Source organism: Ovis aries, chromosome 23 (assembly GCF_016772045.2).
Source record: "Ovis aries strain OAR_USU_Benz2616 breed Rambouillet chromosome 23, ARS-UI_Ramb_v3.0, whole genome shotgun sequence".
NCBI lineage: Eukaryota > Metazoa > Chordata > Mammalia > Artiodactyla > Bovidae > Ovis > Ovis aries.
In genome coordinates this window covers 35,499,894-35,523,862 of record NC_056076.1, presented here as the reverse complement: position 1 = coordinate 35,523,862, position 23,969 = coordinate 35,499,894, and the positions used below count along the sequence as shown (strand labels likewise).

The following is a 23,969-nucleotide window of genomic DNA, read 5'->3' as shown; positions in this document are numbered from 1 at the left end:
ATCTTACTTGCTTTTTCCATAAACAGTTATAGTAAGGAAGTATAATATAAAAAATGCCACTGCTGTGGACACCCCAATTCCACTAGACTATGAGCTGTTTTCCTAGTGTCTGCAATAGAGCTGTGCTCAGGATAAAGCTTGATACTTTAAAGGCCAATACTTGCTGACTAGACTGCCTCCTCTCCTAATTAATACAACCTTTCAATAAGCAAAAGGAATTATGTCTTCTCTACTTTTCACAGTGAATTACTGTATAGTTACTCTGGAATTATTTATGCATAGCTTCACTTTGAAAAAGAAGCAACAGAAAGATATTACTTGGTAGTTTCTGTAGTTCTCTTTTTAAATTTTCTCTGATTTACAATTGTAAACGTATGTTTCCCGCCTTCTGAAACTTTACTGAGAGCATAATTTGAATAAAAAACAGAATTTTTCAAAGCAGTCACTTATCATCTCACTCTACTCATCTCTGTCTTGCAAGCTTCTCTCGCAACAGGAAAACAATAATCATGTCACATTTACTTATGAGGAGGAGGAAGTTCCTTATTTCCCAGTGTATAACTAACTGTTAATAGAGTTTCTCAAGGTGACGCTGCTCCTGCAGCTTCTCCAGAGAGCAATGTCAGTATCTGCAGTGGTGTCATTTCTTAATTTCCAGAAAATTTTATTTCCCCTTTTCCATCTGTAGTCAGTTTTACAGCTTAGTACAATATATGTACTGTACCTGAAGGCAATATGATATGTAACAAGGATATTTCACTAATACTGGCAAACCTACATGATCTATTTCTTCAAAATTAAAAAGAATCATCTCTTGCAATCTCAACTAGATAGGGAGATCTTAAGAGGAACACCTAATTTGTAACTGCTTCTAAAATAGCTGAGCTCATGTCATACTTACTGTCCATTGCTGATGCTGCAGCAGGAAGTTAAGGGCTGACATACACTTTCTTTCTCTGCTAAGTGAAAAAGGGAACAATTCCTGAGACTTCAGCAAGGGAAAGGTGAATTCTTGGCCTCCCAAATCCACAAAGATCATGGGAACCTTTGGTGCCATGATGATTTCGATTCAGCTACATTAAACAAGGTTTTCTGTGAACTGTCATAATCTCAACTGTTTTTAAAACAGGGAAATAGTCTAAATGGACTGAAAATCAACTTCCTGTATACTACAAATTTTTATTTATTTTCATTGCAAGCTGCAAGTCTGACGGAACCAAGCATACCATAATTTCTTATATGCTAACACAAATTAAATTCTGATAGAACCTCCTTATACTTTAGGTTTTAGCAAAAACAAGAGAATAAACTTTTTTCTCCCAAGAAATATTACCTCTTAATTACTGACTTCCTCTATAATGAGATACTGAAGTCTATACAAAGCAATTCAACAAAGATCAAGTATCACATTATGATTGCTGAGCCCAACTCCATTACATGTACAAAACATTTCATCTTGGCATACTGAATGGAACATTAGAGAAGGAGCAGTATATTTTCCCCAATATTATCAGTCTCTCTTTAACTAGATTAGGACAACACTTACACAGCTTTGGATTTTCATCAGATTTTGTGTGCTTTGGATTTTCATCAGATATACATTTATTTTAGGAAGGCAGTTCCAACAGACTATTTACCACAACTACTTTCAAATATTCACTGTAACGTGCAAGAAGAAACAACTTACTGTCTCGAAGTGTTTCCCAAGCCCACTGATCATTTTTGAAGAAGAGATGTCGTTTGATTTCTTCTACACCATTTCGCCCTAATCTCACCTCTCTGAATAGAGAGAAAAGGAGAAAAATCATTAATCATTTAAGATTTTATTACTATTATCAATTCATATTTATTTTTGGGCATAATGCTAAGTTTGTGCAAGATGATAAATACAATTCTGTGTCACCCTGAAATTATGTTGACTATCAGGATAATTTTGAGCATACATAAAAAATAAGTTGAAGATTGAGAATATTAAAGAATTTTTTTCAAAGAAACACACACACACACCAAAATACCCCACAGATTTATCGATCCTCCATGGTTTTTCTACTGACAACAAATAACCAGGTGAATCACTTTCCTTGCTTCATTAGCCTAATGAATTTTCTTGATAGGTTTTTTAATAGAGGTAAATATATTTTTTGCAACTAACAACTTCATTTCACACCAGCAACTTAAAAAAACTCCAAAAGATATTTTAAAAATAAAATTTCCATTTTATCCTCTAGTACATACTTCTGACCAAACACCAGTGACAACTAATTCTTGACCCTCCTACAAAATTGAGCTTTATAGACTATGCCAAAGCCTTTGACTGTGTGGACCACAATAAACTGTGGAAAATTCTGAAAGAGATGGGAATACAGACCACCTGACCTGCCTCTTGAGAAACCTATATGCAGGTCAGGAAGCAACAGTTAGAACTGGACATGGAACAACAGATTGGTTCCAAATAGGAAAAGGAGTACATTAAGGCTGTATATTGTCACCCTGCTTATTTAACTTATATGCAGAGTACATCATGAGAAACACTGGGCTGGAGGAAGCACAAGCTGGAATCAAGATTGCTGGGAGAAATATCAATAACCTCAGATATGCAGATGATACCACCCTTATGGCAGAAAGTGAAGAATGAAAGAGCCTCCTGATGAAAGTGGAAGAGGAGAGTGAAAAAGTTGGCTTAAAACTAAGATCATGGCATCTGGTCCCATGATTTCATGGCAAATAGATGGGGAAACAGTGGAAACAGTGGCTGACTTTATTTTCCTGGGCTCCAAAATCACTGCAGATGGTGATTGCAGCCATGAAATTAAGAGACGCTTATTCCTTAGAAGGAAAGTTATGACCAACCTAACCAGCATATTAAAAAGCAGAGACATTACTTTGTCAACAGAAGTCCATCTAGTCAAGGCTATGATTTTTCCAGTGGTCATGTATAGATGTGAGAGTTGGACTGTGAAGAAAGCTGAGTGCCAAAGAATTGATGCTTTTGAAGTGTGGTGTTAGAGAAGACTCTTGAGAGTCCCTTGGACTGCAAGGAGATCCAACCAGTCCATTCTAAAGGAGATCAGTCCTGGGTGTTCATTGGAAGGACTGATGTTGAAGCTGAAACTCCAATACTATGGCCACCTGATGTGAAGAGCTGACTCACTGTAAAGACTCTGATGCTAGGAAAGATTGAGGGCAGGAGGTGAAGGGGACGACAGAGGATGAGATGGTTGGATGGTAGCACCGACTCAATGGACATGGGTTTGGATGGACTCTGGGAGTTGGTGATGGACAGGGAGGCCTGGCATGCTGCAGTTCATGGGGTTGCAGAGTCAGACCACGACTGAGTGACTGAACTGAGCTGAATGGGACAAGCTACTGATCCTTGGCCTCTTCCGTAGGCACAGAAAAAAAGCATTTTAAAATGTGCCTTTAGTTGAGCTGGAAAGAGGAACTCAGGACCATGTGCTTTAGTACAGCACTTGTAAACAACAAAAATCCCAAACTTTTTCATGAGTTAAAGACAAACTGTTTTAGATTTAATGAGACACTTTTAATGACTTTCACTGACTCTCTCAGACTGGATTAGGAAACCTCTCCATGGTTCTTTGGCACATGATACTTGAGAGTACTTATCTCTGTATAGTAAGTATCTCATCTGTTTATCTGCTTCCCACAAAGGGCTAGGACATAGTGGAGAAGAGGCTGTGCACCTTGTTCAATTCTATACCCCAGCATGGTTTTTATATTAGACTACATTTATATAGTGCTTATATTAAAATACAGAAATTCCAAAAACTATCATGTTTCAGGTTCTAAAGGACATATTGAAGGAGGATAAATTAACTTTAAAGTGAATCCAAAATTGAAACATATTTAAAGGTACAAAGCCCCTCTAGTACTTATATTAACCATATACAACCTTAAGCCCTAAATGTAATCTTAGTAAGTCATCTGGTTCATATTTAAATTTTAGAAGTAAACGACAAAGAAATATACATATATATAATATGCCATTTCTGTTTCTAAGACACTTACGTGCATTTACATTTATAAAAAATGCTTGTTGAAACTAGAAGACCATGTTAATGAAGGAAGGAGGTAGGAAATAATACTTTTTGTTGTACAGCTCTGCACTATCTCCTTAATTTCAAAAAGTATATGCCAGATATAATTAAATCTTTTCCCCAGCTTTACTCAGGTATAACTGGCAAATAAAATTTTAAGATTCTTAGCTTACATTGTGACAATTTTCACTGGAGAAGGGAATGGCAAACCACTTTAGTATTCTTGCCTTGAGAACCCCATGAACAGTATGAAAAGGCAAAATGATAGGATACTGAAAGAGGAACTCCCCAGTTCAGTAGGTGCCCAATACGCTACTGGAGATCAGTGGAGAAATAACTCCAGAAAGAATGAAGGGATGGAGCAAGAACAATACCCAGTTGTGGATGTGACTGGTGACAGAAGCAAGTCCCTTGGACTGCAAGGAGATCCAACCAGTCCATTCTGAAGGAGATCAGCCCTGGGATTTCTTTGGAGGGAATGATGGTAAAGCTGAAACTCCAGTACTTTGGCCACCTCATGCGAAGAGTTGACTCACTGAAAAAGACTCTGATGCTCGGAGGGATTGGGGGCAGGAGGGGAAGGGGACAACAGAAGATGAGATGGCTGGATGGCATCACTGACTTGATGGACGTGAGTCTGAGTGAACTCCAGGAGCTGGTGATGGACAGAGAGGCCTGGCGTGCTGCGATTCATGGGGTGGCAAAGAGTTGGACACAACTGAGCGACTGAACTGAACTGAACTGTGACAATTTTATATTCATACATATACACTGTGAAAGGATTCTCCCAACAAGCTAATTATCACATCAATCACTTCACATATTTACTTTTCCTGTTTCGGCTGGGGGGAAGAACATTTAAGTTCTAGCCTCTCAACAAATTTCAGCTACACAATGCAGTATTAAATGGCATCAACTGAAGACACATCATCATTTTTCTAACACTAGGAAAAAAAAAATGCCCTCAATTAAATTAGTACATGCCATTGATCTTAAGATGCACTCTAATTTTAGAGATTTTGACATGTCTCTAAAAAACAATAATAAAACCCTCAGGGCATTCCCTTTCACTGCCTGGGTTCAATCCCTAGTTGGGGAACTAACAGTCCACAAGCCATGCGGCATGGCCAAAAGAACAACAACAACAAAACCAGATTCAATAAAATATACTATCATCTTTATACTTAAGCTAAAATTTTAACAATGAAAAAACTTACAATCTGATCTAGTCATCAGAAAAGAATCTTTTACTATCCCAATTTCTTTAGGTAAGGTAATTGAGATCCAGAAAAATCAGAAAATTACATCACATTTTACTGTCATGAAAGACTTGAAGAATGGTAACATTTTTATTTCAACAGTGCAAATAAAGGAGCTCAGAAATAGACCTTAAAAACTGAGCAGCAAAATGAAAGTTTCCTTGAATAGTGTTCCATGTTAAAATTATTTACCTGTCAGTAAGGAAGGCACAAATAAGATTTTTTGCTTCTTTTGATATGTCATTATCATCAGGGAAGGTAAGAGAATTTTTATGGTTCATAATCTTACTGTAAGTTCCAACCAGAGAATCTGCATAAAATGGTGTATCACCTGAAAAATTGACAGGGAAACAAAGCAAATTAAGATACATTTAGAGAAATAAGCTTCAAAGGAAAAGTCAATGTTACTGCTTAATGATAATTAACTATGCATAAACTAAAAACATACACCAAATACATAAAAAGAAGTAACACATCAAGTTTGTCAAAACACACAAAATATGTGTTTTTGGATCACAGCTTGGATCAATCTGTTTTCTACTAACAAAATCAACATTGCTTACTTATTATAATCTTTTATCAGAAGAAGCCAAGTCTAAGTATGGAGATGAACAACTGTTAAGAGGTACATAAAATTCTCCTTTACTCACCTACAAGCATTTCATATAAAAATACCCCAACTGACCACCAGTCACATTCTCGTCCATAATAACCATCGCCACCTTGAGATTTTAATACTTCAGGGGAAATATAATCAGGTGTTCCAACTGCTGTATCACATCGTACCATGCCTTCCTAAGTAGAGGTCAAATTTTCAATTAAGATATAAATGTAAAGTGTCAATTATTCCACATGAGTTTTTTCTTAATGTAACCTGTAGAACTCTAAGTCTTTATAAAAATATCATATTAAAACCTAATGCAAACTTGACAAAAATAAATAGCTTAATCCTATATACATACTACATACATAATATATTCATGTGTATGTGTTTACAGATACTTTTACTTTGTAATAACTTTCACTAGAAAGACATAGTGAATTTATTAATTTATTATTTTTCACTTATTTTTTTATTAGACCATTTATTATTCCTCCAGTTGAAAGAATAAGATGATCTCAACTGCAGAGAACAAGTATATAAGTCACAGCAAATATGTTGAGAAACTGACAACAAATCACTTGATAACATTAATACATAAAAGGTGATTTAACTGCTTTTTACTAAAATAGTCAGTCAATTTAACTATACTTGAAATAGAGAAAAAACCATGTAAGAAGCGACCATACACATATAAAACAGAAGGCACATGCATGGAGAAAGGGCATAATAGTGTTAAGCCCACTGACCTCCATTTACTATACATTTTAAACCTCTCTCCAAAATAAAAACAAAACTATATATACCTGTTACTGTAGCTGGTATTAATGCAAGAGAATTATCAATGTTTATACAAAAGTTCTCACATAGGGCTTTCCTCCTAACCAGTTAAGTTTCCTTTGGAAATAAATACAACTTTCTGGTTATTCTTCTATGATAAACTTCAAAGAATATAAACTGTTTCAACTGAAAATAAAGCAGCATACTTGCTACTTCAGCCATGTACATGTTATTTACTATATAATCAGTGAGCATGGATATCTTTTATGACCAACTCCCAAAATAAGTAGTAAGATCTTTTCATGTTTAATACAAGGCTAAGTAAAACACTAAGAAATACATGTATTACTGAAATCTAGTTTTTATGAAGGTTGCATTTTAACACTGGCATTAGTATTTAGTGCCATTTAAACTAAACCCTTTTCTAGTTAAAATAGTGGACATTACAGAGTTATTTCAAAAGATTCAGTAAATCTGGCAATCCACACTTCCCCTAAATAGGGGAAAAAATAAAGTCCTTACAAGTTACTAACACAACAGTGAAACCATGGCATTTCAGTCCAACAAATATGACAGGGCACATCAGTTCTGTACACGTCCAGATATGGTTAGTAATTCTTAAATTCTTAAAATATTTTGCAAAAAGCACCAATCTTGAATTAGCAAAACTAAATTAAAATCTAATTATTTAACCTTATTCATCTTCATACAAGTACCAAAATCTGCTAACTTCAAATGTCCAGATTTATCCAGCAGCATGTTATCAGGCTTCACATCTCTGAGGAGGGAAAAAAAAAATACAATATGTCTGAAATGGGTCATAAATTGATAAAAATTATATGAGGCAATGATTTTAGGTCAGATATCCTCACTCAGTTTAGGTAAGACCACCTTTAAACTACATGAGCTCTCTCTCCACATCTATAAACTGAACTTCATCAGGGAGACTCTCTCATATGTTATGTCTCAGAAGACATGTAATATTCCCTTTGAAGCAGAGTTTGATTCCTCCAAAACGAAAATCAAGTCATTTGAGAGAGAATAACCATAAGAAATGTAACATTCAAACATAAGTATCTGAAACACACAAGATAGATAAATACATAAATATCCCTAGAAGAGGGTCTTAAGTCACTTGCATTTTTTTATCCCTGGCACTGAGCACAGTAATTGCACAAATTCAATTGGTGTTTGTAGAACAAATGAAACTACCCTTCTAACAAAGAAGTATGATCTATTCACTAATCAAAAGCAAATTAATTTGAATGTAAAAATTAAAAGCATTTAATACCCTGGAAGATACCTTAAAAAAATAGCTTATACATTTTACTTTTTAGGACACTATATAAAAGCCTTATAATCAAATTAAGAAATATTAAAGAGTACATTTATATCAACAGTAAACTGAAATGTTAGAACTACAAATTTCAAAGTTTTAAATCCTGAAATACCACTTATGTCATATGGAAGAATAAGTGGACTCAGAGGGGGATGTGTTAACCAAATAAAGTACTTATTTTTAGCTTCTCTCTTCGACAAATGAGAAAATTTAAACATTTTTATCTTTACCTATGGATAAAACCCATGGAATGGATTGCATCCAATGCAAGAACTACTTCTGCAGTATAGAATCGGGCCCATTTTTCAGGCACATCATAGTTGCTCATTAAATTTACAAGATCTCCACCAGGCATGTATTCCATTACCATGTAGAGATAACGATCATCTTGAAATGCATAAAATAGCTACACAAATACAGAAGAACAAAGAAATTAATTAAGATTAAGCAAAACTGTTTCATTTAAGAATTGTCAAAAATACTAGTATAATTAAAATAATCAAATGCAGTAGTTGTAAGCACTGTTTTTAAAAAGGAAATAAATACAAACATAAAGAGCACAAAGAACTTTGCATATGTCAAGGAATTATTAACTGGTTATTTCTGAGGAGCTGGAGACTTTTTTCTCTACATTTTCTGTATTAATTGAATTTCTTATACTGAGAATTTTTAAGAATTATAACAGTTTCAATAAAGGATATACAATTCTTCTAAGCAAAGATATATTGTAGTTCTAATTTAAGTTGTGCATAGTGGGGTTTAATGTTAAATTTATATTGATATCACAATTTTCCAGTAGTCTAATAAATTAGGCTTTAGTTTTAACCGTCTCTGACTAGCTGTGTGACTAGGCTATTATATAACCTCTCAAATTATCTGTGACTATATTCTTCTTGGGAGACTATATGAACTGTACTGGGACTATACGATATTTGACTGTTATTTGTTGCACAGTCTGCATCTAGATGCCTGGCAGTTGGCCAGTACTTAATGAATGTTCAATGAACAAAAGCACAAATTTAATCTATAAATTGAGGATGTAGCTAATGGGGATTAACTGCCTTTCTGGGTTGTTAAAAAGAGAATAGCGAATACTGAAAGCACTTACTACAACAGGTGCTCAGTAAACAACTGCAGTCAGTAGAAGGAGCAGCCAACAGAGAAGCAGGAAGAGGGCAAAAGAGTCAAAGCAGGAAGGGGAAGGTCCATCAATATGAAATTGGTAACAATATCAGGCATAAATATATGACCAGGGTTGAAGTTAAAAGGAGAGCAAATTTACAAAAGAACATTTTTTTTTTTTCTTTTTTGGCCCTGACGTGCAGCTTGTAGGATCTTAGTTCCCTGATTAGGGATTGTACTGGGGCCCAGGGCATTGAAAACCCCAAATCCAAACCACTGGACCACCAGGGAATTCTCTACAAAAGGACATTTTAAGTAAACATGAGAAGATTAGAATACAACTAAACTAAATGAAATAAGCCCTAGAGAAAAAGTATAAATTATAACTAATTTACCTAGGCAGTTATATCTTTAAATTATTTGTGTATTTCATTTTTTAAATAGCATTTTATGATTTTAGCTATGGATTTAGTAACTTCAGTTATTTTAGTTATGGATTTAGTAACTTATGGGCTTCCCTGGTAGCTCAGCTGGTAAGAATTTGCCTGCAATGCAGGAGATCCTGGTTTGATTCCTGGGTCGGGAAGATCCCCTGGAGAAGGGAATGGCTACCCACTCCAGTATTCTGGCCTGGAGAGTTCTAAGGACAGAGGAGCCTGGCAGGCTACAGTATATGGGGTTGCAAAGAGTCAGACATGACTGAGCGATTTTCACTTTCACTTAGTAACTTTAATTACAAAATATATACTTAGAGGGAAGGATAAGAAACTAAGTGGTGCCTCATGGCTATCCCAGGTTAACATGTACAGTGAATCATTCGGACACCATAATTAAAGAAACATTGCTGATCTGGTGGCAGTTTCCCTATTTACAGACAATGTATCAAGAAAAATAAAGATTAAAATTCACAAGTTGTAAATTTAACCTTAAACATTTATGTCATGTTTTTAACTCTTTACACAACATTGATCATTCCTCATATCAGTGGTTCCCAACCAGAAAGGGAAACTGTTGGCGTCCCACAGCCCCCACTCACCCACTCTCCCCAACACACCACAATGCCTGAACACAATTTTAGTTGCTAATAGCTGGTGTGTGGGGTGGAGAGGGCTGCTACTGGGAGGACCTGGGCAGAAGTCAGGGATGCTGTTACAAACCCTATAAGGCACAGAATAGCCCCCAGCAGCAAAACATCACATGGCTGAAAGGAAAAGGAAAGTTAGTCGCACAGTCGTGTCTGACTCTGCGATCCCATGGACTGTAACCCGCCAAGTCCTCTGTCCATGGAATTCTCCAGGCAATAGTACTGGAGTGGGTTGCCATTCCCTTCTCCAGGGGATCTTCCCAACTCAGGGCTGGAATGTGGGTCTCCTGCACTGCAGGCAGATTCTTTACCAACTGAGCTACTGGGGAAGCCCTCACATGGCTGAAAATGTCAACAATACCAAGGCTGAGAGACCCTGCTCTATATAGCTGATACAAACAAGAATAGACATTTCAAGTATAAAAAGCCTTATTATGCAAATCTTAAACATATTTCATATTCTTTTTATACCAATTACTATTATGCTTATTTAGGACAGTTTTTATTACATAGTATAAACAAAGAAGCTACAGAATTCATGCTAGGAATTCAGAAATGATCTAGCTTAGTAGTTTTACTCCATTTTTTAAACCAGAATATCTTATCCCCCTCACATGAAATCTTAATAAGAACCCCAATATATAAGACACATAAAACATGCAGCTGCTCTAATTGAAGCAGCAATAGAAAACCCAGAATTATAACCTATCCCAATAACTGCTTGCTCCCATGACTCCCAATGAGGTACCTATTCAGTTGAAAATAACCAATCTAAGCCAACTTTCACATTTTTGAGCAGTGAAACTGAGGCTCAAAGATGGAAATAACCGGGCCACAACTTCAGGTAAGCCTGTGGCAGTCAAGACCAGGACCTACAATTACTGACTTTCTGATGTATTTTTCCTTCCACTGAAAAACCTGAAGCCAATACAATATTATTTGGAGGCCTAGCTTAACTTTTTTTCCTTCCTTCGCCCATTTTCTTCCATTCCATATAATGAGAGACAAATATTTACTTCCTTCCTAGAGATGATTCAATAACATTAAATTTTATTATTTTAAAAATGACACATTACTTTTATAACTGCCAATAAATTCTCTCTTACTGTTCACTAAAAACCAAAGTCAGCTTCTCAGATATGTTAAGTTACAAGCCAGTACTACAGCAATGAAACAACAGCAAAAGCATACCTGAACAACCCAAGGACTGTTAGCAAAAGCCATGATGTCCCTTTCTTCCCAGAAAAAAGCAGAATCAGATCTCTTAATCATTTCAAATTTGCTGAGGAGCTTCATAGCATATACCTTCCTGGTGGATTTATGCCTTACCTTTGAAATGGAAAATAATGAACCTTTCATTAACATTTAAAGATCAGCGTTTACACAAACAATTTACTCAATAATCTAACATTACTGTCTGGCTGTTTTAACGTCTCTTCTGAATTACCCCAGTAAGATCATGTTAAGGCTTTAAATACCGTAAGTAATATTAGGAAAAAAAACTTTATTCCCTATATTATGACATCCCTTCCCTTCTCCACTCTGCTACGGATGCTACTTCTTGTTTAAAAACTTACTATGCCACAGCATTTTAGATGGAGTAGTATCAGGAGTAAAGGCTTCTATTTTGATGCTTGAAACCTCTTCTCTACCCTGAATGCTTGGGGAAAATATTTCACACTACTGCTGAATGAGACTCTAGGCTTTCATATCAGTAGGCAAGAAAGTCTAGAGCAATTTAAAGCAAGACTTTTATAAAATCAATACTTCTCCAAAACATCATATGTGAAACAAACAAGTAGATTTTTTAATTTTAAAAAGATTTTTTAATCTCATTAAAATAACGTACCAGTTGAACTTCTCCAAATGCACCTCTACCAATCACCTTCACTACTTCATAATCTTCAGCTTTCATTCGTAAATCTCTAATTTTATTTATTGTGTCTTTATCTGTATGAAAAGAAAAAGTTTATAATTTAAAATCACTGAAGCAGTATAACTAAAACTGCTTATTTGTCATTCAAGTTCTTGAGAAACAACAAAAAACAAAGATGTGCATTAAAAATTATTTGATATAGGTAAAATATGAAGTTATAAAAGAGAGAAATGCTCAATGTGCTGAGAATTGTTTTCAACAAATTCTGGAATGACTTCACTCTAGCTGTTAAATAATTTCATTAAAATCTGACCAGAACATTAAAAAAAAATATATATATATACTACATATATACTGAAGATAATTAGTTCATTAGTTCCTGGTATTTTAAGTATATATCAACTTTGAACCAACGGGCCACAGGTAGATATTTTAGATTAATTAAACAAATCTTTTTATCAAGTCAGTTTTGATAATCCTTTTAAAAAGATATAATTTAAAATATCAAAGGTAAAATAAACATGCTAAAGAATGACATACTTATTATATTTCTCTATTTGAATGGAGACTTTAAGTTAAAACACACAGTGGGAATCTGCAATTATTTATACAAACCTGTCACACTACAAACTACAATAATTTAAAATCCCCACTGGGTAGATATTCTAATTCCTAATTTGGTCATAGATTAAAATAGGGCTATTTTAATCCACATGGGTCAACATTGGCATGAGATTACATGGAAAAGCTTCACATTTCAGAGTTGTACAAAATACAGGGCAGCTGTTAAGTTCTAGTTACTAATAAAAGCTGCATATAATATCTTGCCTTTCTTCTGAAATGCACAATTTAAACGTGTGTTTGTATACCTTATGGCCTATAAACACATGCAACAGAGAGTAAACTTCCACACAGGAATAATATAAGTACATTTAATTTTAGATCACATATCTATTGGAAATGCATCAGCAAGATATAAACAATAATCAATTTACTGCAGAAACATTTGTGTTAACCATGCAGTCTCTATAGTAATCACTGTAGATACAGAAATGTAACTTTAAAAACATAGTCTCTGCTTTTATGGATTTCAGATGAAACAGAAACAAACAAACAAATACCAAAAACTGCAAAAAAGGGAAATAAAGTACAAGCACAGAGTTTGTGGAATAACAAGGATGACACCTAACCTAAGCCTGCCTGAGAGGGAGATAGCGAGAAAAGGCTTCCTGGAGGTGACAGAACCTGAAACAAGGCTTAAGAATTGAAAAAAAAGAAAAAAGGAGTAGCAGTTAGCTGGTTGGGAAAAAGAAAAGAGAGACTAACAGGCAGATGGGCAAATATTAGCAAAGGCACAGCAGAACTGTTTGCATTGCTGGGGCATCAAGTCTGTGGGAAGGACTTGCAAAGAGAGGCTGGAGAGTCCCAATCTAGTTAATAAGGAGCTTGAACTTTACCTATAGGCCAATAGCTGTAAAATTATTATTTCATCAACAAAAAATATTTTTCACATTAAAGTTTAAAAGCAGTACAATATGAAAAGAGATAAAAGTGCTCTGCTTCAAGAGGATCATGGTGGTGGGTGGTAGCAGAGGAACTGCTTTGTATACCTCTCTACTGCAGCCCTGAAGAGTCCTGTGGGGTCTGCTGGGAACTAGAACCACCACCTGTAAACCACCACTCTGTGCGGGAAGCCATGAAAAGAAAGAGGTATAGAAACAATACAGTCAGATCTGCATTTCAGCTACTCCAGCGACTATGTAAAAGATAAATTCAATAAAGGAAAGGCTGGGGGGTGGGGAGTATTTTAAGAGTACTATAATACTCTAGATGAGAAATAAGGAAGTCATGAACCAGATAATGAGTTATATGATAGCCTATGGAGTTGATAAAGACCCCTGGCTTTGGTTATACCAAGTTTAGAGCCATAAACAGGATATTAAGTCTGTAGTTTTGGGCCCCGAAAATATGTCTGCTGCAAATTTATGTGGAAGTAGAGATTTCGCTGCTTCTTTTAATTTCTAACAGCACAAGTTACAAAGCTGCTCAACATTACTTGTGATTCAGACAATATTAGTTGTCAAAATGACTTCATTACATTTCAGTTTTGCAAAGAAGTGCTGTTTTGCCTTGTAATTTTAGGTTAAAGCAAAAACTAATGTCCAAAGTCAGTGTTCAGTGGTAATTCAATGACAGTTGGGAGTGGTTCTCTTCATCAAGAAAAATCTTCATTTTGGTCAGTTCTTCCTACCATGCAAAATACCACAGACTGGGTGGCTTAAACAGACATTCATTTTCTCCTAATTCTAGAGACTCAAAGGCCAAGGTCAGGGGCCAGGAAGTTTGGTTTCTGGGGAGATTTCTCTTTCTGGCTTGCTGGCATCCAGCATCTCTCTGCGTGCTCACAGGACATCTTGTGTGCTGTGCAGGTGAGGACACTAACCCTGTCACCAATTCCATTTTATCAGAGTCCCACCTTTATGATCTCATTCAGCCTGAACTGCCTCTTGTTTGGCCCTATCTCCAAATACAGTTATACCGAGGAGCTAGGGATTCAACAGACAGATTTGGGGGACAAAAATCCATAAACAATCACAATGAAATATTACCACTGCTAAGACACTGACTTGCTGCATGCAAAGATAAATGGAAATATTCAGCTTCAATTACTGTCAAAAATGTACAGAATTGGTAATGTGTAAGTCCATGAGACTGAATGAGGTTTACCACTGATCCTGTGGCTCAGTAACACATGATAGATCCAAATACTTTCCAAAAAGTACTTGCTGCTGTCTACAAACTACAGGTTTTAAACATCTTGTGTTTTCACAAGATCTGTTAGTTCAACTAAGCCATTTTCTGCACCATACCTAATTTTAACTACCGTCCCTTGTCACACATCTCATCACTAAATTATCTTGCTTTTAAATTGACTATTGCTGCTGCTCCCAACAGTCTTGATGCTTTGAGCAACTACTGTTCTTGCCAAGAAGCTAATAGTCTTGAGGAAGTTATTCTCCCTATACATATTTGCTCTGCTGCTACAAACACGATCAGCAAACAGCTTTCTCTGTGTGGCTAACAAATAAGCCACTTGTAAACTTACATAAGGTCATAACATCATTTTTCTTCCTTCATTTTGTAAAGAAAATTCTGCTGTGATGGGATATTCTCTTTTAAATTTTCTGGGCTTTTCTTACTGTTACTTTCCTGTGAGTTGGGAATGTTACGGTGAGTGCGTATTCTGCTTCTGTCAATGCCCACTGCACTCTTTCAGCACAGCCACAGTGTCACTGAGTAGTAACACAATGCTTCACCCTCTAACTTGAAGAAATAATCCACCCTTCACTGTGGTGCAAAATAACAACATTCAAGTCCACGTTTCTTTTCCTTTTTTGTTCTGAAATGATGGGCATGCACTGACAATGGGAAAAAAATAAAATGCTGTGGTATGGTGATACACATGGAATGCTACTGAGTTAGAACTGCAGCACTGTGATTTACAGTGCTGAGCAATGGTGTGAAGCAGTAAAGAGGCCATGTGTGATTTCTGTCACAACTACTCAACTTTTCAACTTGTGCTGTAGCAGATAAGTAATCTGGAGAAGACAATGGCACCCCACTCCAGTACTCTTGCCTGGAAAAATCCCATGGATGGGGGAGCCTGGTAGGCTGCAGTCCATGGGGTCGCCAAGAGTTGGACACGACTGAGTGACTTCACTTTCACTTTTCACTTTCATGTATTGGAGAAGAAATGGCAACCCACTCCGGTGTTCTTGCCTGGAGAATCCCACGGACAGGGGAGCCTGGTGGGCTGCTGTCTATGGGGTCGCACAGAGTCAGACACGACTGAAGTGACTTAGCAGCAGCAGATAAGTAATCATAGACAATACAGAAAAGAATGAGCATAGCTATGTCTCAATAAAACTTTACTTACGGACACAGAAATCCATATAATTTTCATGTATCATGAAATACTATTAATCTTTTGATGTTCTATACATTATTTTTAAAAATATAAAAACCATTCATAGCTCATAAGCTATTCAAAAACAGATGGTATGCCAGATTTGGCCTGTGGGCTGTAGCTTGCCAACCCCGGCTCCAATGGAAACCCAGCCCCCTGACCCCACTTGCCCACCAGCTCTACAGTGGTGCCCTTTACACTCCACGTGCTCACCCTCCAGTGGCCCTGGACGCGGGACAGGTGAACCCCACTGCCATCTCTACACACTTACTCAGTTTTGCTTTTCACGTTTAAAAGGTTATATCTCCCACTACCTCTTACTGTCACTGTAATCTATTCACCCCCAGCGCATCACATCTCACTGCTAGATAATTCTGGTTTTCTAACCTTCTCTCCAGGATTTTCCTAATTCTTCAGGATTTTAACACACCCACAGATGATACTTCTAATAACCTGGCCTCTCAATACCTTTAACGTCTCTCTTCCAAGGATCTTGTCCTCCACTTTATCTCAGCTGCTCATTTCCACATACTAGATCTTATCAATATCAGTAATTACAGTCCTCCCTTCATTTCAAATCCTACACTCGCTAAGCACTCCCTCAACTTTCCCGCTCATTCCCTCCAACAACTCAACCCCAACAATCCCCAGCTCCCCAAGATCTCCAAACCCACTGACCCTATCTGGTTTTACTGTACCTCACTGCACTGAAAGTTTCTCTTTCTTATCTACCCAGCTTAAATTACACAATCAAACATTATAATTACTCGCTTGCATACAACTTTAATGCCTTGGCTCTTTTCTGCCTCATTATAGTTTGGCAAAACCGTAATTTCAGTTAAATCTAACTCTATAGCTAACTTGATGTCAGCACCCATGTAGTTGAATATGTCTAGATAAATACATAAAATCATACTGACAGATCCCACTTTAACTCCATAATCGCAAACATAAAGCGTGCCCTTAATTCTGTTTGGCAATCATACATTTCTTTAGTATATTCACTCTTCCACTCTACTAGAGACAATAATTCACATTTTCTTTTCTCTTTTCAAACCTCCCACTGATTCTTGTTCCTAGCTAATGACTGTGTTGGCTACTACCCTGAAACAATGAAAACTGTCACAGACTTACCATTAAATATTTATATTATATATTCATATTCAACCACCAGCATGTGCCCTCATATATGTAGCCTCTTCACTTTTACTATCTGAGAAAACTGCTCTTTCACCAATCCCTCCACCAGTGATGTCATCCTCACTAGCTGGAGGACATTGCTCCAGCCATTCTCCCCTCTTTCTGCTGTGTCACTCGCTTTCCCCTTCCTAACAGGATCATATCATGCCATTTTCATTCCCATCTTAAACAAACAAATCTCCTGACACCATTTCTCTCACTAGCTACTGCCCGATTACTCAACCCCACTATGGCAAAATTCCTCAAAATCTGTCTATACTCTATGTCTAAATCCTTCTAATCTGCTCTAAAATCCGTTTGGGGTAGTCTTTGGTCATTACCTTTCAAAACTGCTGGTCAAGGAGTTCCCTGGTGCTCTAGCAGCTAGGATTCAATGCTTATACTGCCAGGGCCCAGGTTCAATCCCTAGTGGGGGAACTGAGCTCCCACAAGCTATGCGGTGTGGTCAAAATTAAAAACAGCAACAACAACAAAAGACAGGACTAAACTGCAAGTCACAGGTGACCACCATGCTGCTAAATTCCCAGTCTTCATCTTGATACATTAGTAGTTTCTGACAGTCTGATGACCCCTGTTATACGTACTCGACTTCCAGGGTACTACATTCCTACAACAGTACTAAGGGTAATTTTTTTCCAACATCAAATGATTTCTTCTCAGCTGCTTTTGCTGGTTTCTCCCAGATTTCTTAACACTAAATCTTCTCAAGGCTCAGTCTTTCATGATGCATTCTTCTGTGTTTACACTCACTTATTTGGTGGACTTTGAAAAAGCACTGACATGTCAACCACTCCTAATTTTTTTTCTCTAGTTCAGACCTCTCTCTCTGAAACTTAAGATTTATATATTCAATTGCTTATACATTATATCCACTTAGTTAACAGACACCTCAAATTTAATGTATCTGACTGAAGAGGTGTTCTCACTTCAAACCTCTACCTAGGATTTCAACATGTCAGCTGATGGGTCAGTTTTGCTTGGGGCAAAAACCTAGGGGCATTCTTGACTCCTGTTTTATCTTACACTCCACATCCTATCTGGCTGACTCTGCTTTTGAAATATATCCGGAACCTGATAACTTCTCACGCTCTAGACTGCTACCATGCTGGACCGAGTCACCATCATGTCTTCTCTGGACTACTGCAATCGCTGCTAAACTGCAATCATTTCTTAACTGATTTCTGGTGTCTATCCCTGCCTCTCAATAGTCTGTTCTTAGGGGCAGTACTGTTACAACACAAGTCAGATCATGTCACTCCTCTGCTCAGGACTCTCTAAGGTCTTGCCATCTTACCCAGAGCAAAAGTCAAAGATCTTACGATGGCCTACAAGACTCTACATGACCTGTGCTCCCCATTTCCTTCATTCTTTGACATTATCCTACTATTCTCTCCCTTGCTTAACCCTCTCCAGCTGCAATGGCTTCCTTGCTGCTATCCAAACATGACAGGTACACTTCTTATGGCCTTTGCATTGGCTGTTCCTCTGTATGCCATTTTCTATCCTTAAGCATCCATATGGCTAACCCTCTCAACTACTTCAACTCTTTTCTCAAATACCACCACTGAGTGAACCCTATCCCAGTAACTGTACTTAAAACTGAAGAATTCTTAGAACTCCCAAGCCCATTTTCCCCAAAGTAAACATTAATCTTTTTCTTATGAAATTTAATACTAGCAAAATGATAAACTTGCTAAGCCCTTATTACTTCTAAGACCAATAAGCAGGAATGTGTGACCACCAGATCCTTTTAACAATTTGTGACTGTCAACTGTGCTGAGCCAGGTGACGCTGGCAGAAAGTTAAAATTCAGAGAAGTATGAACTCAGAGTGGAGAAGGAAATGGCAACCCACTCCAGTATTCTTGCCTAGAGAATCCTGTGGACAGAGAAGCCTGGTGGGCTGCTGTCCATAGGGTCGCACAGAGTCGGACACAACTGAAGCAATTTAGCGTGCATGCATGCATTGGAGAAGAAAATGGCAGCCCACTTCAGTATTCTTGCCTGAAGAGTCCCAGGGACAGGGGAGCCTGGTGGGCTGCCATCTAAGGGGTTGCACAGAGTCAGACACAACTGAAGTGACTTAGCAGCAGCAGCAGCAGCATGAATTCAGAGAAGCACGGGTAGCGAGGATGAAACGGACAAACTGAGTCACAAGAAACCACCATGTTTTGATAGGCCACAAATTAGCCAAATATCTCTAAATAAACACATCAAAAGATGAGTGCAGAAAGATTGAAAATTTATAGTTTCAGGGTTATGAAAAATTAAATATTTCAATCACATACAGACTCTTTAACTTTCTAGAAAGCCAACAGATGGTTTTTCTTTAGAGTCTTTTTTTTAAAAATCATACTTTATACACAGTAAATTTTACTTCTAGGAATACGTATACGTACAAAAGAGTATTACAAAACATTTAACATGTGTTACTGAATAATAATTACATAGAATGTTGTTCAACATATGATGTTGAGCAGAGATTAAACTGCACATGGTATATGAACTCAATTTTCCAAAAACATAAATATATACTGTTAAATATATATATATATATACACACACACATATACATATATATACACACACACACACAGAAAAAAGCCAGAAGGGAATATACCAAAATAATAACTGCAGTAGTTTCCAAGTATGGTGGGATTGGAGATTATTTTATTCTTCACATTTTCCATTTACTTCAAGTTTTCTATGATTCTGTTGCTTTTTAATGAGAAAAAGATATATTTTGCCTAATTTAGGGTCCTCAATTATAAAGTGCATCATATTTTACGTACCACTATAGATTATAAGACATCCCTAATTATTTAAAAAATGTTTTAAGAAAATGTCAGAATAAAGTATGGCATTAAAAACTGTGTACAATGCACTATTTGTCCAATATACTGCCACTCACTGCATAAAGAAATCCAGTACGCCTTGCAAACTTCTAGAGTAGTCAAGCAGTCCTAATAAGCTCTAAAATGATCTAAAACATATCTAGAAAATCTACAATGTAAGATTCAATTCCCTAAATCCTGATTTTGTTTCAGTACAACAGTTAATAATAATAATAAATTATTCTAAGCCCAAATGTTCAAATAGGATTCAAGCTCCAGGAAGATGGGTCATGTTTTACCAGTGTGCACACAGGTATATACACACATAAGGAGTAATCTAGTTTGAGAAATAGATCAACAAAAATCAAAACCAAACCCCAAACTCCTCAACACAGCATAAGATGGCTGTTAGATACTATTCTCCAGTCTTTTATTTCTAGATACTCTCCTCAACAATGCTCTGGCAATGCCCAGTTACTTGCAGCTTCCCACACAGAGATGCTGCTTCACATCTCCAGTCCTTTGTAAATGTTGATCACCCATTTAAAATGACTAGCCTAAAAAAAATAAATAAATAAATAAAATGACTAGCCTCACTTTATTTGAGCAAGTCACTAAAAGCAAGATCTAATTCTTTATCCATCTCCTCCTCAGCCATTCCTGATCCCCTCAATCTAGGGGGTGTGTGTGTGTGTGTGTGTCTGGTGTGTGCGTGTTTTGAGCAAGTCACTGTTGCTGCTAAGTCACTTCAGTCGTGTCCGAATTTGTGCGACTCCGTGAGACTCCACAGACAGCAGCCCACCAGGCTCTGCCGTCCCTGGGATTCTCCAGGCAAGAACACTGAAGTGGGCTGCCATTTCCTTCTGCAATGCATGGAAGTAAAAGCAAGTCACTACCAAGATCTAATTCTTCATCCATCTCCTCAGCCATTCCTGATCCCCTCAATCTGACAGGCTGCCTACCGCGCACATGCATGTGTGTTCCCCTTCCCAACTCTTTGCAACTTCACGGGTGTGTGTGTACGTGTGTGTGTCCGTCCCCGACTCTTTGCAACACCATGGACTGTTGTGTGGCCCACCAGGCTCCTCTGTCCATGGAATTTGCCAGGCTAACATATCCTACTCCAGGGGATCTTTCTGACCCAGGGATGGAACCCGTGTCTCCTGCATCTCCTGCACTGGCAGGCAGATTCTTTACCATTGCACCCTGCCTTCCTCCCCTGGGACACTGCTATTTCTGTATTGTTTCATCTGTCAACATGGCCTGGAATTGTTTGTATTTCTTCTGTTAGATTGTATATTATCATTTCCTGAAGGGTGGAGACCACAGTTCATTCATGAATATGTCCTTGATGTATGCATGTGCTCAACAGATACTTACTGAAACATACAATGATATTATTTACAAATAGCCACAATCACTCACTGCTCTTACTTGTTCAGAGAAAACCTGTATGTTCAGGCACATACATTTACTCCAAAATAATAAAAGTATATACTTAAAAAATCAATCTTGGGTTTCTCAAAATGTTAAACAGAACTATAGGACTTGAGAATTCCACTTTCAGGCATCTACCCAAGAGAAATGAAAACATATGCCCACATAAAAACTTGTGCACATTCACAGCAGCATTTATTCATAATATTCATAAAAAGCAGAAAACAATCCAAATGTTCATCGACTGATGCATGGATAGATAAAATGTGGCATTATCTATAAATGGGGTAGTATTTGGCAATGTGAAAGAATGAAATACATGCTACAACACAGATGAACCCTGAAGAGATCATGCTAAGTTTAAAAATTCAGTCATAAAGGATCACATACTGTATGAGTCCAGCTATAGGAAATGTCCATATTGGCAAATCTATACAGACATTCCCTAGGGTTGGGGAACTTGGAGAGGAATGGGAAGTGACTGCTAATGGGTATCGGGTTTCTTTATGAGATGATAAAATGCTCAAAATGTAACTGAAGTAATGACTGCAACAACCTTATAAATGCAGACAAAAACCAATGAACTGTATACTTTAAATGGATCAATCTTCAGTACATAAACTATATCTCAATAAAGTAGTTTTTAAAAAAATCAATCTTGGGTTTGGCAATGATTTTTACAAGCAACACCAAAAGCACAATCCATAGGAGAAATAAATGATAAATAGAGCTTGTCAAAATCAAAAACATTTACTCTGTGAGATAGTATGTAGTCTTCTGAGTCTGGAGATGTAGCTTATTGATGCTCCTCCGCACTGAGCATCTGCTGGACTGGTGATCAGACTCCAAAGAATCAAGTATGGAAAGGAAAAATAGTAACTTTCCAAGGGAGAAGCTGGCAGACACTATCTTAAAACAAGTGATAAAGATGAATATTATCACTAGTGAATCACAATGATATCATATATACCAAATATAATGTGATGAGAAGCACATGTCATCTCTGTAGTACTCATCCTCAAAACCCATAACCCCTGTGGAACTATGAGAAAACACTGGAAAAAACTAAACTGAGGAAAGTTCTACAAGATACTTGATCAAGAATCTTCAAAACTGTCAAGGTCATAAACATAAACAAGGAAAGCTTGAGAACTCTGACAGACTGGAGACGACTACGGAAAAATGGCAACTAAGTAAAATGATATATGCTAGACTGGATTCTGAAACCAAAAAAAAAGGAGATTAGTGCAAAAACTGATATCTAAGTATGCAGTTAATAGTAATATACCAACTTTAATTTCTTAGTTTTCTCAATGTACCACAGCTATAAAAGATGCTAACATTACAGAAAGCTGGATGAAGGGCAGCTGCACGATACTATGTACTATTTTTGCAACTTTTCCATGAGTGTATTCCAACATAAATAATTTATTTTAAAACTAAATAAAGAGAATATTTAACATTTGTATATGAAAATCTGATTTAGTAATATTTTACTTGTAATAACTTCAAACAAGATCATGTAATACCCTAAATTAGACTGCATACTATATTCAACTTTATGGCTCCACTAAAAAAAATTCTAACTTTTATACCACTTTCTGGTATAAAACTGAATTTTGGCAATACATATATCAAAATACAAACTGGATACAACTTTTGACTCAGAAATTCCTGGAATTCACTCCAAAGAAAGGAAGAGCAAGTATACCAAGCTGTATGTACAAAAATGTTAATTACAGCCTAAAACAGTGAAAAACTGGGAGGAACCTGAGAACCACCTATTATAGAACCAGTTTTTAAAATCATGGCACATTTATTAATCAGACTATGTGTATTCATTTAAAAATATGTGTTATCTATATTCATTGGCATAAAAAGACACTCTACAACGTGCTTTTTCACTGAACAAGCTATGGAGAGCTGACAGAAATGTCCTACTGATTTTTATTTGGGCTGTTCTAACTTTTTGCCCAAATGACAATATAATCTATTGATAATCCAAAGTATTTGCAGACCTGATTTTGCCAGATACATTTCTTTAAGTATTAGATTATGCTCCTGAAGATTATTAGTTTTAAAATATCCTAACTTCTCTCCAATATACCTCACCAATCCTAGATATTATTATTTTTATCTTTCTTCCTCAGATTGCCGGAGGTTAAGGGTATTCTTATTTTAACCTACATTTCTTGAAATAGTAATGCATTTGTTCATCTATTAACTGCTCATTGGTCATTTTAATTTTTTCTTCTTTATACTACATTTTCAATTACTTTGTCCATTTTTATAGTTTCTGGTTTTCTTATGGACTGGAAGGATCTCTTCAAACATTAGGAATATAATTCTTTTATATATGTTGTCATTTTTTCCAGTTTTCTTTATAAAGTTTTGAAATGACAAAATCTGTCAATGT

The 23,969-nt window shown here is 36.6% G+C and overlaps 1 protein-coding gene across 2 annotated transcripts in view; it reads right to left on the bottom strand.

Annotated features, from left to right (window-relative positions):
• ROCK1 (Rho associated coiled-coil containing protein kinase 1) overlaps positions 1-23,969 on the bottom strand; it is a 123,804-nt gene that overhangs the window by 56,161 nt on the left and 43,674 nt on the right. For both annotated transcript variants that reach the window (XM_004020488.5, XM_042239566.1), the window contains 7 exons: positions 12,090-12,190; positions 11,432-11,569; positions 8,265-8,440; positions 7,389-7,473; positions 5,965-6,109; positions 5,507-5,645; positions 1,688-1,779 (listed from right to left, as the gene is read on the bottom strand). In XM_004020488.5, the coding sequence (XP_004020537.1) occupies positions 1,688-1,779; positions 5,507-5,645; positions 5,965-6,109; positions 7,389-7,473; positions 8,265-8,440; positions 11,432-11,569; positions 12,090-12,190 (876 nt within the window). The remainder of the gene's footprint in view (positions 1-1,687; positions 1,780-5,506; positions 5,646-5,964; positions 6,110-7,388; positions 7,474-8,264; positions 8,441-11,431; positions 11,570-12,089; positions 12,191-23,969) is intronic.